Here is a 12942-nt window from a genome sequence, read left to right on the forward strand (position 1 = left end):
CACAACAGAGAGCTGGACTGGAAGAGGAGCAACCGGGACTAGAACCCGGTGTGCCGGCGCCACAGGCGGAGGATTAGCCAAGTGAGCCCCAGCGCAGGCCCTGTTCAGAATATTCTCTATCCACTGTTGGGTGGAACTGGTGATTTGGAAACCACAGGCAGGAGGGCTTCCATTAGTGAATGGAAGGTGGTATTTCTGTCTACAAGTCACCTTGGCAATGACACACTAGATTTCCTCTTTGATTTTGGACAGCAACCTTGAGATGTTTCCATAGTCTCTGAAGGTTGTTTTCCAGCTATACCCACTAGGCATGTGTGGTCGGACTTGGTTCCCTGCCTTGCTGAATGAATCACCCCCAGGCAGGACCATGCTCACCATGCAAGGTATGAAGATCCAGTTCTCAACTCAGGTTCTGATAACATTTTTAATTACTGTTACTTTTTAAATTAATTAATTGATTTGAAAGGCAGAGTTACAGAGAGAGAAAGAGAAAGAGAGCATCTTGCGTCCACTGGTCCACTGGTTCACTTCTCAAATAGCTTCAATAGCCAGGACTAGGCCCAGACCAAAGTTAGGAGCCAGGAGCTTCTCCCAGGTCTCCCATGTGGGTACAGGGGTCCAATTTGGGCCCATCTTCAGCTGCTTTTCTCAAGCCATTAGCACAGAACTGGATCAGAAGTGAAGCAGCTGGAACATGAACTGACACCCACATAGGATGCCAGCATTGCCGGCGGTGGTTTGGCTTGCTACACCACAACACCAGCTCCCATTTTTAATTATCAGAAACCCAGTAGTCATATCTGAAATTTCTCAGAAATTCTAAATTAGTTTCTTTAAAAAATGGAAATGGTGGACCAATTCAAATACATTTGAGAACATGTATTCATGGTAGCATAAACTACCGTTATATATTTAATAGTATGTTAATAATTAAATATTCAAAAAAATGTATTAAGACCCTACTCTTTAAATAGAGTTTTCAAATCTAAACTAATGCCCAGAACCACTTGAGGGCCAGCAGTCTCTCTCAGGTGTTGAAATATGCCACGAAGATTGTGGATTGATTGTAGCCAAGATTTTTTCAAAAATTGTATTTGAATAGTGGAGAGACAGAGATGGAGATATCTTCCATCTATTTTTTTTTTTTTTCACTTCCCAAATGCCTGTAGTTGCCAGGGCTGGGCCAAGACAAATGTCGCAAAGATTTTTAAAGAAGGAAATTGTGTACTCTATTGCCACATAGCAATCACACTAATACTTTTATCCAAATAATGCCTAACCAATAGCACAGTTGTTCTACATGCATCTTCTTATTTATCCCTCACAAAATAGTAGATATTACTATACTTCCTTTATAGGTGTGGAAACAGAAGGCTAGTGAAACGCAGTGGTTTTCAAACATTCTTGCAGCTTAAGCAAATGCTTATGAAGAAGTCAGTCACACAAAACCGATATATACAAAGATTCTTTTTGCCTCCACACTGCTGGAGCCACTCCCTGGAGGTTGTCTTAGGCACCATTTGAAGACCACTAGTGTAATCTGAGACAAAGCACAAGTTTTAGATTTACAAGCCTCCCGTTAAACCCTGGCTGAACATTTATAAATTGACTATTACTTTGGATGCATTATTTAACCTCTCTAATTCTCAGATTTCAAATTTGTAAAATGGAGAGGATAATATTGTAGAGTTTCTTGCATTATAAGTCCCTAACCTGAACCCTCTCTTCGGCTCCATGAAGGGCTCTTAAATGTTTATGCAAAATATTGATCTAGTAATTTGCAGAATCTAGACCTTCTGCCACCGAATCAATGGCTTTTCCCATCATGTGACATGGAGTACGTTCCCTCCAAGACTGGAGGCTTTGGCAGTTCCCAGCGTCCCCTCCTCAGGAGCCGAGGCTGTGTGGATGCCCTGGAGACAGTGCCTTCTTGTGTGGGAAGAGCACCCGAGTGACAAGTTGGGGAGAAACATTTAAAATGTGTGTTCCTGAGCCGGCACCGAGGCTCACTAGGTAATCCTCTGCCTAGCGGAGTCGGCACGTCGGGTTCTAGTCTCGGTCCGGGCGCCGGATTCTGTCCCGGTTGCCCTTCTTCCAGGCCAGCTCTCTGCTGTGGCCCGGGAAGGCAGTGGAGGATGGCCCAAGTGCGTGGGCCCTGTACCCGCATGGGAGACCAGGAGAAGCACTTGGCTCCTGGCTTCGGATCAGCGCGGTGCACAGTGGCCGTTGGGGGGGCGAACCAACGGAAAAAGGAAGACCTTTCTCTCCATCTCTCTCTTTCTCTGATTGTCTAACTCTGCCTGTTAAAAAAAAAAAAAAAAGAAAGAAAGAAAGAAAAGAAAAAGAAAAAAATAAATAAAATGTGTGTTCCTGGGCCGGTACTGTGGCATAGCGGGTAAAGCCAAAACCTGCAGTGCTGGCATCTCATATGGGTGCCAGTTCAAGTTCTGGCTGCTCCTCTTCTGATCCAGCTCTCTGGTATGGCCTGGGAAAGCAGTGGGAAATGGCCCACGTCCTTGGGCCCCTGCACCTACATGGGAGGCCCAGAAGAGGCTCCTGGCTCCCGGCTTTGGATTGGTCCAGCTCTGGCTGTTGCAGCCAATTAGGGAGTGAACCAGTAGATGGAAGACCTCTCTCTCTCTGTCTCTGTCTCTCTCTGTCTCTCTCTCTCTCTGCCTCTCCTTCTCTCTCTGTGGAACTCTTACTTTCAAGTAAAATAAATAAATCTTTTTTAAAAAAATGTGTGTTCCTAGCCCAGACCCTAGCCCCTGGAGCAGACTTTGTGTCCTCCATGAATCCCTCTGCGATTACAAAAAATTTTAGATGTGTGCAGATGTGTATTTTTCTGGGGTTCATAGCTTCCAAATTATTCAAAGTGTCAACAAAACAAGAAAAGGTCAGAAGTCAGGGTTAAGGATTCGGTGCCATGACAAAAGAGAGGTCGTTAATCAGCTCCTCCAACCTCTGTCCAAGGGACCTGGGATTCCCAAACTTTGGAAAACTGAAGAATAATCTGAAGATAGCAACCAAATGCAAGTATGACTAATAGGTGATATTTAGGACTCATTGGGATTTTTGTTAGGTACTATTAAAGAAAACTTTTCCAATAATTTAATTATGAACATAGGAGTCATAAAACTGTACCATGAAACTTTGGTATCATGCAAGGAAAGCGACGGCTAGGAGGTCCATTCAAAGATTTGTTGTTTCATTTTATGGAAAAAGGATTTGGGAAGCTGGTCACTATAGAACAGATTTCAAATGAAAGAATGTGTAAAGGTTACTTCACCCTTGAGTGGCAGCTAGTTGGGTGAGTCAGTAACTGCTTCCCAAAATAAGCCTTCATCCTATTGATGTTTATTTAAAAATTTAAAAAAAATTTATAAGTGCAAGTTTTTTTGCAAAAGGTTGTTATACACTGTATACACACTATACCAAAATGTCTGTCTTTAACCTGGTTTGGGATAATTTTGCCTTTTAAGTGTGACAGTTGCATTGTGGTTATCCTGTCCCTCTATTTTTTTTTTTTTTTTCTTTTTGACAGGCAGAGTGGATAGTGAGAGAGAGAGACAGAGAGAAAGATCTTCCTTTTTGGCCGGCGCCGTGGCTTAACAGGCTAATCCTCCCCCTTGCGGCGCCAGCACACCAGGTTCTAGTCCCGGTCAGGGCGCCAGATTCTATCCCGGTTGCCCCTCTTCCAGGCCAGCTCTCTGCTATGGCCCGGGAAGGCAGTGGAGGATGGCCCAAGTGCTTGGGCCCTGCACCCGCATGGGAGACCAGGAGAAGCACCTGGCTCCTGGTTTTGGATCAGCGAGTTGAGCCTGCCGCAGCGGCCATTGGAGGGTGAACCAACGGCAAAAAGGAAGACCTTTCTCTCTGTCTCTCTCTCTCTCTCACTGTCCACTCTGCCTGTCAAAAAAAAAAAAACAAAAAAAAAAACAAAAAAAGATCTTCCTTTTTGCCGTTGGTTCACCCTCCAATGGCCGCTGTGGCCGGCGCATTGTGCTGATCCGAAGCCAGGAGCCAGGTGCTCCTCCTGGTCTCCCATGCGGGTGCAGGGCCCAAGCACTTGGGCCATCCTCCACTGCCTTCCCGGGCCATAGCAGAGAGCTGGCCTGGAAGAGGGGCAACCGGGATAGAATCTGGCGCCCTGACCGGGACTAGAACCCAGTGTGCTGGCGCCGCAAGGGGGAGGATTAGCCTGTTAAGCCATGGCGCCAGCCCCTGTCCCTCTATTTTTAAAATAATAAACTTAAAACAAATCTTGAACATTGAAAAGTGGCAAAGATAGTACAGAATTGCTATATTGTTCATACTAATTTCCCCCTATGGAAAACATCTTACATGACTCCGGTACGTTTGTCACAACTAAGGAACCAATATTCTATATTACTATCGAGTGTATATGCAGGTTCTGCTAGCACCGTTCTCCTCACATCATATTGGGGGTGCACCCTATCAACATGACCTTGCTGATGATGTTAACCTGACCGCCTGGCTAAGGGAGTAGATGCTGTTTGCTAGGTTTCTCTGCTGTAAGGCAATTGGCATCTACGCCCCGCCCCCACATGTCTTGAAAGCACTTCCCTAAGTATGGCTCACATTCAAGGCCCTCCCCCTTTACTGAATGCATACTGAAATATTTAGAGGCAAAGTGACATGAAGTTAAAGATTTGTTTTAAAATAGTTTGAAAAGAAAAAATGCATGGAGAAGGGAGATAAAAATAAATATGGTGACAGGCTGATGGCTGTTGAAGCTAGTGGTATACACAGGGAAGTTGGAGATTCTCTACTTTTCCATATGATTGGAATTGTCAAATAAGACTTAAAAAAATAAAAGAGGGATTTTCTTCCCAAATTGCAGAAGGCTTTCAGACTAGGATTTCAACTTCCAGCACATATCCATCAGAGAACAAAATAACTGCCAGGTATGACATGAGAAGAATGGACTGATTTGTGACAGCTGATAGAAGGACTAACCAGGGCCGGCACTGTGGCACCAGCCTGCAGTGCCGGCATCCCATATGGGCACTGGTTTGAGGGTGTTGTGGCAATTTGGGAAGTGAACCAGTGGATGGAAGACCTCTCTCTCTCTCTCTCTCTCTCTCTCTCTCTCTCTCTCGTAACTCTGCCTTTCAAATAAATAAAATAAATCTTTAAAAAAAAGGACTAAATAAAAAGATCCCAACAGAATGGGCTTAACCCCCCATTTATTTATTTATTTTTTTGCCACTCTATGAGTAAAAGGCAGCATAGTTTCAACTTACAAATGTTCCACATTCTCAGTGGCATGTTGCAGGCAGAAGGTTCTGGTGTGGCTTAAAAGGACAAAGTAAAGGGAAGCCTACTTGCTGCTGAAGAGCCAAGAAATCTACTACTTCCCCAGAACACGGTTGATCTGTTGCTTTGGCTGAGCCAGGCCACTACAACAAAAATACTATAAACTGGGTGAATGTAAACAACAGAAATTTATTTCGCACCGTTCTGGAGGCTGCAATTCCCAAGACCCAGCTATCTGCAGGTATACTGTCTGGTGTGGGTCTGCTTCCATTAGACAGTGCCTTCTTGCTGTGTCCTCATGTGGTAGAAGGGTCTTCTTTTATTTTTGTTATTGTTTAAAAAAAAAGGCTTACTTGAAAGGCAGAGTGAGAGAGAGAGAGGGAGTGACTGGTAGAGAGAGAGCTCCCATCTGCTGGGTGTCTCTCCAGTTATCCATAACAGCCAGGGCTGGGCCAGGGTGAAACCAAGAGCCAGGAATTATATCCATGTATTCCACATGGGTGGCAGTAATCTAAGCACTAGAGCCATCATCTGTTGCCTTCCAGGCACATTAGCAGGTAGGTGGATTGGAAGTGGAACAGCCAGGACTAAAATCAGCCCTTGGGTATGGGATGTAGGCAACATCAAAATGCGTGGCCCAGAAGGGACATTTTGCTTTTTTAAAGATTTATTTATTTGAAAAGCAGAGTTACAGAGAGACAGAGAGAGAGAGAGAGAGAGAGACAGAGAGAGACAGAGAGAGAAGTTTTCCATCTGCTGATTCACTTTCCAAATGGTTGCAACAGCCTGAGTGGGCCAATCTGAAGCCAGGAGCCAGGAGCTTCTTCCAGGTCTTCCACGTGGGTGCAGGGACCCAAGGTCTTTGGGCCATCTTCTACTGATTTCCCAGACCATAATGGAGAGCTGGATTGGAAGTGGAGCAGCTGGGACTTGAATTGGCTCCCATATGGGATGCTGGCACTGCAGGCTGTGGCTTTACCCACTACAACACAGCGCTGGCCCTTAGAAGGAGTAATTTTCATAAGGGCACTAATCTCTCTCATAAGGGCTCTGCTCTCACAACCTGGTAACCTCCTCCTACTGTCATCTTGCAGGTTGGGATTTCAACGGTAGACTCTGAGCGGGACACAAACATTCAGGCCATAGTACTGCCCGATAGAAGCAGCCTTTTTTCTGGTTCTCTTACTTAGAGCTTCCAGGGCAGCCAGGCTGCTTCCACTGTAAGTGACAAAAAATTCTAATCAGTTTTTCGTAGTCTTCATTAATAAAGGCTCACCAGCATCTACAGAAGTCCAGAATGTGTGTCCAACCAGCTATATGAGCCTGTTTTTCTTCCATGACCTGAGCTCTGCTCCTGAATTCCTTCCAGCCCCTCACAGCCTCCACTGCACTTGGACCTGTTTCATTATGGTTATTAGAAGATTGGCTTTGTTACTCTCGATCAAACATAAAGTCCTTGCTCACCATAAGCACTCAATAAATGTTTGAGAATGAGATGAAAACCTACTGCAGGATACTTGTTCCAAAGTGAAGATTCCTGAGCCCCACCTCCCAATATCCTGAGTATACGCGTGTTCGTCAACCCTAACACCTCCTCCCCCACTTTTGATGTAAGTGTCCCATGGATGACAGTTTCAGAAACACTGACTAAATTACAAGGGCAGAGGCCACCTCAATGATCCCTGTATGCAACGCATGCTTTTGATGAGTAGTTACGTGGATGAGTGAACAAATTTACAATCTTTGTAAATGGATGAGGAAGTTGGATCTTTGAGTGGTTTTGGTGATCAGTTTTTGACAGTTTAGCCAGGAGATTATTGCTTTATCCTCAGAATCAGCTAGTCATGCTTAATCACAACAAATATGAAATATGGGCCCTGAACATGATTTAAAAGACCTGTACAGAATTTTCTGGCTTTAAGGTGGCTAGTTCTGCCCATCCAGACTTCCTCTACTGATAGATTGATTCATCTTTAAATAAGTATCACTTCCATTGCAGGTGCTTATAAAAGAATTCGACATGGCAGGTGTCTTGCTAGGCCCTAGAGAAATAGAGCTGAGCCAGTAAAGACCCTTGCAATCAACAACTCCAAGGTAGAAGAGAAAACCAAAAACGACAGTACACTGTCTTGAGTTCTAGAAGAGAGAGAACTAGTTTTCCAGCACATACCTTAGAATTCATGTATGTAATCATAAAATGAGACTATGGTAATTCTCTGAAAAGGATTGGCTTCTACCTTTAGCTAATGAACCCAACCTCTTGGTTGCTTGTTTCGTTTCCTGGTTCTCTTTCTTTAAGGACCCACTCAGACGATCTTGGCTCCATTTTTGGTGCTTTTATCCCACACTGGAGGCAGTACCAGGCATGGCAAACAGAATCCAGTAGCTTGGAGCTCTCAGGCAGCCCACACACGCAGGGAAAAATGACCAGTTCTATACTTTACAGTTTCCTTAAGATAAACAGCACAATGCAAGTGGATAGCACTTGTCTGGGGCACAATAAGGTGGGTCAGCAAGCTGGTGGAGGAACATCAGTGACAAATGCAGCCTCGCCTTTGTTCCCCACAAAGCCCTTTTCTGTGCACACTCAGTGACACTGAGCAAGTCACAGTGTCTCTGGACCTTGCTTTCCTTATCTGGAAAATAAGGGGTTTGGACTCTGTTATCTATAGGTCCCTTCCAGCTTTAATTGCCTGATAAAAAAAAAAAAAAAAAGCCCTGTATCTACCCTGTGACATCATGTATGGATCCAGTTGGGACACCTCTCCCTTCCCTCAGCTCTGGGTAACCTGTGGCGTTATGCCATTCAAATACAGGGATATGAAATACAAAAGATTGAAAACTATTTTTTTCTACAGTAGGCTAAGAGGAACTTTGAATCTAAAATTAAACAGGACATGGTTCTGTATTATGTGGAAAGGTGGAAACAAAGAGATAGCCAGCAGGGAGCAAAGCACCAGAAGCTTTTGATTCGGTCTGGACTGGCCCTGGTGGTCAAAATAAATGTCCTTTCATCATTTCCATTACAGTGTGTTTGGTCATTGACTAGACATGTATGGAATGCTTACTGTTGCTGTAGGTCAGGCCATAAAATATTGAGAGGAAAGCGAATAGAAAATTCCATTATTTTGCCAGAGTACAATTCAATTGAAAACCATTTTAGGGTTCATGGAGATTAAGCAACTTCCAAAAAGTCATAAACAATTAAACTTTTATAATAAATGTTGAAGGATTACAGCTGCATATTAAAATTTCCATGCATATTTGTTAGGAAGTTCAGAAATAATGAAAACAGAAAATACTGTTTTGAAAATGCTTGCCAAATGTTTTTAGTAGAAATGGTTTTCTGTCTTTAGGAAAAGTATAATACTGGTATTTTAGATAAAGTGTTGTGTTTGGGCTGACATGGTGCTAGATAATTAAGAAAAATGCTTCAAACCCATTTAATACAAAAGAATTGTAGTCATTTGACATTATTATTATTAAAAGGATAACTAGGATTTTTCTAAAAAGACTATCTACGGAAAATAGGCTTGAAGATAAGTTTATTTTGCTATAAATTTTTTTAAATCCATGCATATTTTTCATAAACACGTTTTCTACAAACCTTTTGAAAGCTTCTCTATGCATGAATTTCAAAAATGTTTTGTACCAAAGTAAATTCATTTTCAATCCCATTTTCCAAGAACTTTTGGAAGTATACCTTATCTATTTGAAGCAAAAAATGAGTACAATAAAGCAAGTGTATTTTTTTTGTTTTCTATTTTGGGACTTAACCTTGGACAGTCCAGGGCCAGACGCCATGCTGTTCACTTCAGACCACACTACATGGGCTACAGAATATTTAACTTCAGGCTTCTAAACACCTTGGGGTCCAGCATGGAAAACAGAAGGAAAAAAGAGTAGTAGGGCAAACCAATCTGAAAATAATAAAGAAAGCCGCCAAGGGACAGAATAAGAGTCTCTGGGATGCAGAAAGCCTGATAATGTCAGTGAAGGCTGCCAGAAAGCTGGGAGGATAGGGTGAGCAATGAGACAAGGAGAAATCGAAGATGTTTATTTTCTAAAGAAGATGATGATACATTTCTGGCTGGCTTTCCGCTGTAGGCCTGAGTGGTTGCCGTCGAAATGGGCAAGTTCATGAAACCCGGGAAGGTGGTGCTGGTCCTGGCCAGACGCTACTCGGGACGCAAAGCCGTCATCGTGAAGAACATTGATGATGGCACCTCGGACTGCCCCTACAGCCACGCTCTGGTGGCCGGAATTGACCGCTACCCCCGGAAAGTGACAGTCGCCATGGGCAAGAAGAAAATCGCCAAGCGGTCGAAGATCAAGTCTTTTGTGAAAGTTTATAACTACAATCACCTCATGCCCACCAGGTACTCTGTGGATATTCCCTTGGACAAAACCGTGGTCAACAAGGATGTCTTCAGGGACCCCGCTCTTAAATGCAAGGCCCGATGAGAGGCTAAGGTCAAGTTCGAAGAGAGGTACAAGACCGGCAAGAACAAGTGGTTCTTCCAGAAGCTGCAGTTTTAAAAAAAGAAAAAAGAAAAAAAAAAAATTTCTGGCTGGGCCCCTGATTGTAAGTGAAAAACAAAGATTCTAGTGAGACTGTCCAAGAATTGTGAACTATGTAATTGGAAAGGTTGTTACATGAATGTTGAAATCTAATAATTGTGGTCTGAGGATGTGGTATGTATAATTTCTGCTTTTAGGAAACTACCAAACCATTTTGTCAGTTTTCTCTGGGAGATGTGAAAAACACATATATTCTTTAATTCCCGTAGTGGATTTGCTTTGTTTTTCCACACTCTGAGAGCTTTTGTCTTTTAATAAGGAAATTTAAATATTTCTCCCAACTCTGATACGTTTGTGGATATGCCTGCTTCGTAAGTCTTTGGTTGCAAGTAATTCAGAAACCAGCTCTGGTTACCGTGGGCAAAAGGGCGGGGGCCTGAGGACAGAGAGCTGATAGAAAGGCTTGAAGAAGGCAGTGGGGTTTAGTTTCCAAAAATACTGCAATACTACTCCGTGTCCCACACACTGCTCTTGAACGTGACTTAGATACTCCTCCCACCGATAGTCGGGCTTGCTTCTTCCTCATGAATTGGGGTAGACTCGGGACGATGTTAGGCTAAGTCACTTTGCTTCTGAGGTTGGGTCACAAAAGCTACTGCAGCTTCTGTCCTCTTCCTCCTGAGATGTTGGTCCACACTCACATGCCACTCAGACACTGTGCCCTGACAGCCCACGGCAGAAGGAATGGCAGCCCCCAACCATCAGCCCTGGCTGCACACCTCTCATGGGTGCTTACCTTCACACTTGCTAGGCGTGTGAGTGAGCTGTTTTGGAAGTGGATCCTCCATCCCTAGTTGCCGCTCCATGGAGCAAATGAGCCTTCCCCACCGAATGGTGCCCCAGATTGCAGATACTGCACTAGAAAGTAATTGGGATTGCTTCAAGGAACAGACTTTTGAAGTGACTTATTGCACAGCAATACAGAGCACGCAGAACCAGACTTGGAACTGAGCAGGAAACACAGCCCCCCTCTCTGAGGACTGGGAAGCAGCAGTGGTGTCTCGCAGGTGCCTCATGGGTGGGGCGTGGCCCTGGAATGAGTTCACTCACCATTTTCATTATATGTTTGTTGAGTTCCAGGTTTCAGTGAAAGGGTGAAGGGGGCTTCCACTGCCCCAGTCCCAGATACCCCCTCATCATTTGGCTACCAATATGCGGAAAACCTGAGTGATAGCCCCAATAACCTGTAATCAAGGGAAGTGGGACAATTAATCAAAGGGAAATATGGATACAGGGAGTCTGTATTTTTTTTTATCAGTACTGTGACAAATTATCTCAAACATAGTGGCTTTAAACAACACAGATTTATTACCTTTCTTGACTGTAGTTCAGACATTCAAAGTGGGTCTCACTGGGCAAAATTCAAGGTGTCAGCAGGACTGCATTCCTCTTTGAAGCTTGAGGAAGAATCTATTTCCTTGCCCTTTACAGCTTCCCACGGCGTACGGAGCCCTTCATTTCAAAGCCAGCGATGCTGGACTTCTCTGTGAGTTCTCCACAGCACATCTTCCTCTAACTCCTTTTCTGCAGTCCTCTTTCACTTCTAAGGACACTTATGCAGCAATCCCGAATGATCTCCCCGTCTCAAATTCCTTGATTTAATTGCATCTGTAAAATCCCTGTTGCCTTGTGATAACCTGATTGCAGGCTCCAGGGATTGGGAGGTAGATATCTTTGAGGGGCCAATATCCTGCCTACCACCACACACAAAAGCAGAATGGCTGCTGGTAGGTCCCACACCCTAACAGCATTTTTTTGACATTCAACAATATGGTTTGTATTTTTTCTTTTCTTCATTTTATTAAATTACCTAGTTACCCTTGTTTCACTCAAGAGCTTGTACCTTGAATATTCAATTTATATTCATTTATGTGGTAATTCTTTTTTTTAAAAAAAAAAGATTTATTTACTTATTTGAAAGGCTGAGCTACAGAGGAGAGAGAGAGAGAGAGGAGAGAGAGAGAGAGAGAGGGAGAATCTTTCATACATTGGTTCACTGCCCAAATGGCCACAGTGGTCTGAGCCTGGCTGAAGTTAGGAGCTTCTTTGGGGGGTCCCACGTGGATGCAGGGGCCCAAGGACTTGGGCCATCTCCCACTGCTTTCCCAGGTGGGGAAAGCAGGGAGCTGGATTGTAAGTAGAGGTGCTGGGACTTGAAGCAGCGTGCATACAGGATGCCAGCACTGCAGACCATGGCTTTAACCTGCTGCACCACAGTACTGGCTCCAGTGATTCTTCTATTTGTTATGCATAATTGGCATACTTTTTGTGTGTTGAGAGGTAGTAGCAATACTTTTATCTTCAGGATATGATAATTTTATTATAAATTATGATTATTTGTTTTTATGAATAGCAATGGTGAAGACCTAATTAAAGCTTTTAATTAGCTGCAAATAACAGAACATTCAACTAAATCTGGTTCAAATAATGCAAAAAACTTATGTCACACGAAAGGAAATTCAAAGTTAGGTTGTTTCTAGGTTGATTTAGTAGTTCAATGATGTTATGAAGGACTCATGTACTTTTTTTGGAAAGATTTATTTATTTATTTGAAAGTCAGAGTTACACAGAGAGAGAAGGAGAGGTGGGGGTGGGGGGGTGTCTTCCACTGGCTGGTTCACTCCCTAATTGGCTGCAATGGCCAGAGCTGAGCCAATCCAAAGCCAGGAGCCAGGAGCTTCTTGCTGGTCTCCCACATGGGTGCAGGGGCCCAAGGACTTGGGCCATCTTCTACTGCTTTCCCAGGCCATAGCAGAGAGCGGGATCAGAAGTGGAACAGCTGGGACTTGAACTGGCAACCATATGGGATGCCAGCACTGCAGGCAGTGGCTTTACCTGCTGTGCCACAGTGCCGGCCCCTCATGTACTTTTCTTCCTTTTGCTTTTTTTTTCCCTTCAAAATCTTCTTGTCCTGGTAGGAAGACAGCTGCTATAGCTCAAGCTATTATATACTTACAGAGTCCTGTCTGAAAACAGTGTATTAGCTCTTACTGAACAGCCAGTCAAGTGGCATAAAACAACAGCAAGTTCTTATCTCCCCTATTTTCTGTGGAGTGAGGATTTGGGAGCATCCTGGTTGGG

At 43.8% G+C, this 12942-nt stretch overlaps 1 protein-coding gene across 1 annotated transcript; it reads left to right on the plus strand.

The window, feature by feature from the left end:
* The first annotated feature begins 9380 nt into the window (after positions 1–9380).
* On the plus strand, positions 9381–9812 carry LOC133748885 (large ribosomal subunit protein eL27-like). The gene has a single exon (XM_062177972.1). The coding sequence runs from the start codon at positions 9409–9411 to the stop codon at positions 9742–9744; it is 336 nt and encodes a 111-aa protein (XP_062033956.1). The 5' UTR covers positions 9381–9408; the 3' UTR covers positions 9745–9812.
* Positions 9813–12942: the final 3130 nt, after the last annotated feature.

Source organism: Lepus europaeus, chromosome 2 (assembly GCF_033115175.1).
Source record: "Lepus europaeus isolate LE1 chromosome 2, mLepTim1.pri, whole genome shotgun sequence".
NCBI lineage: Eukaryota > Metazoa > Chordata > Mammalia > Lagomorpha > Leporidae > Lepus > Lepus europaeus.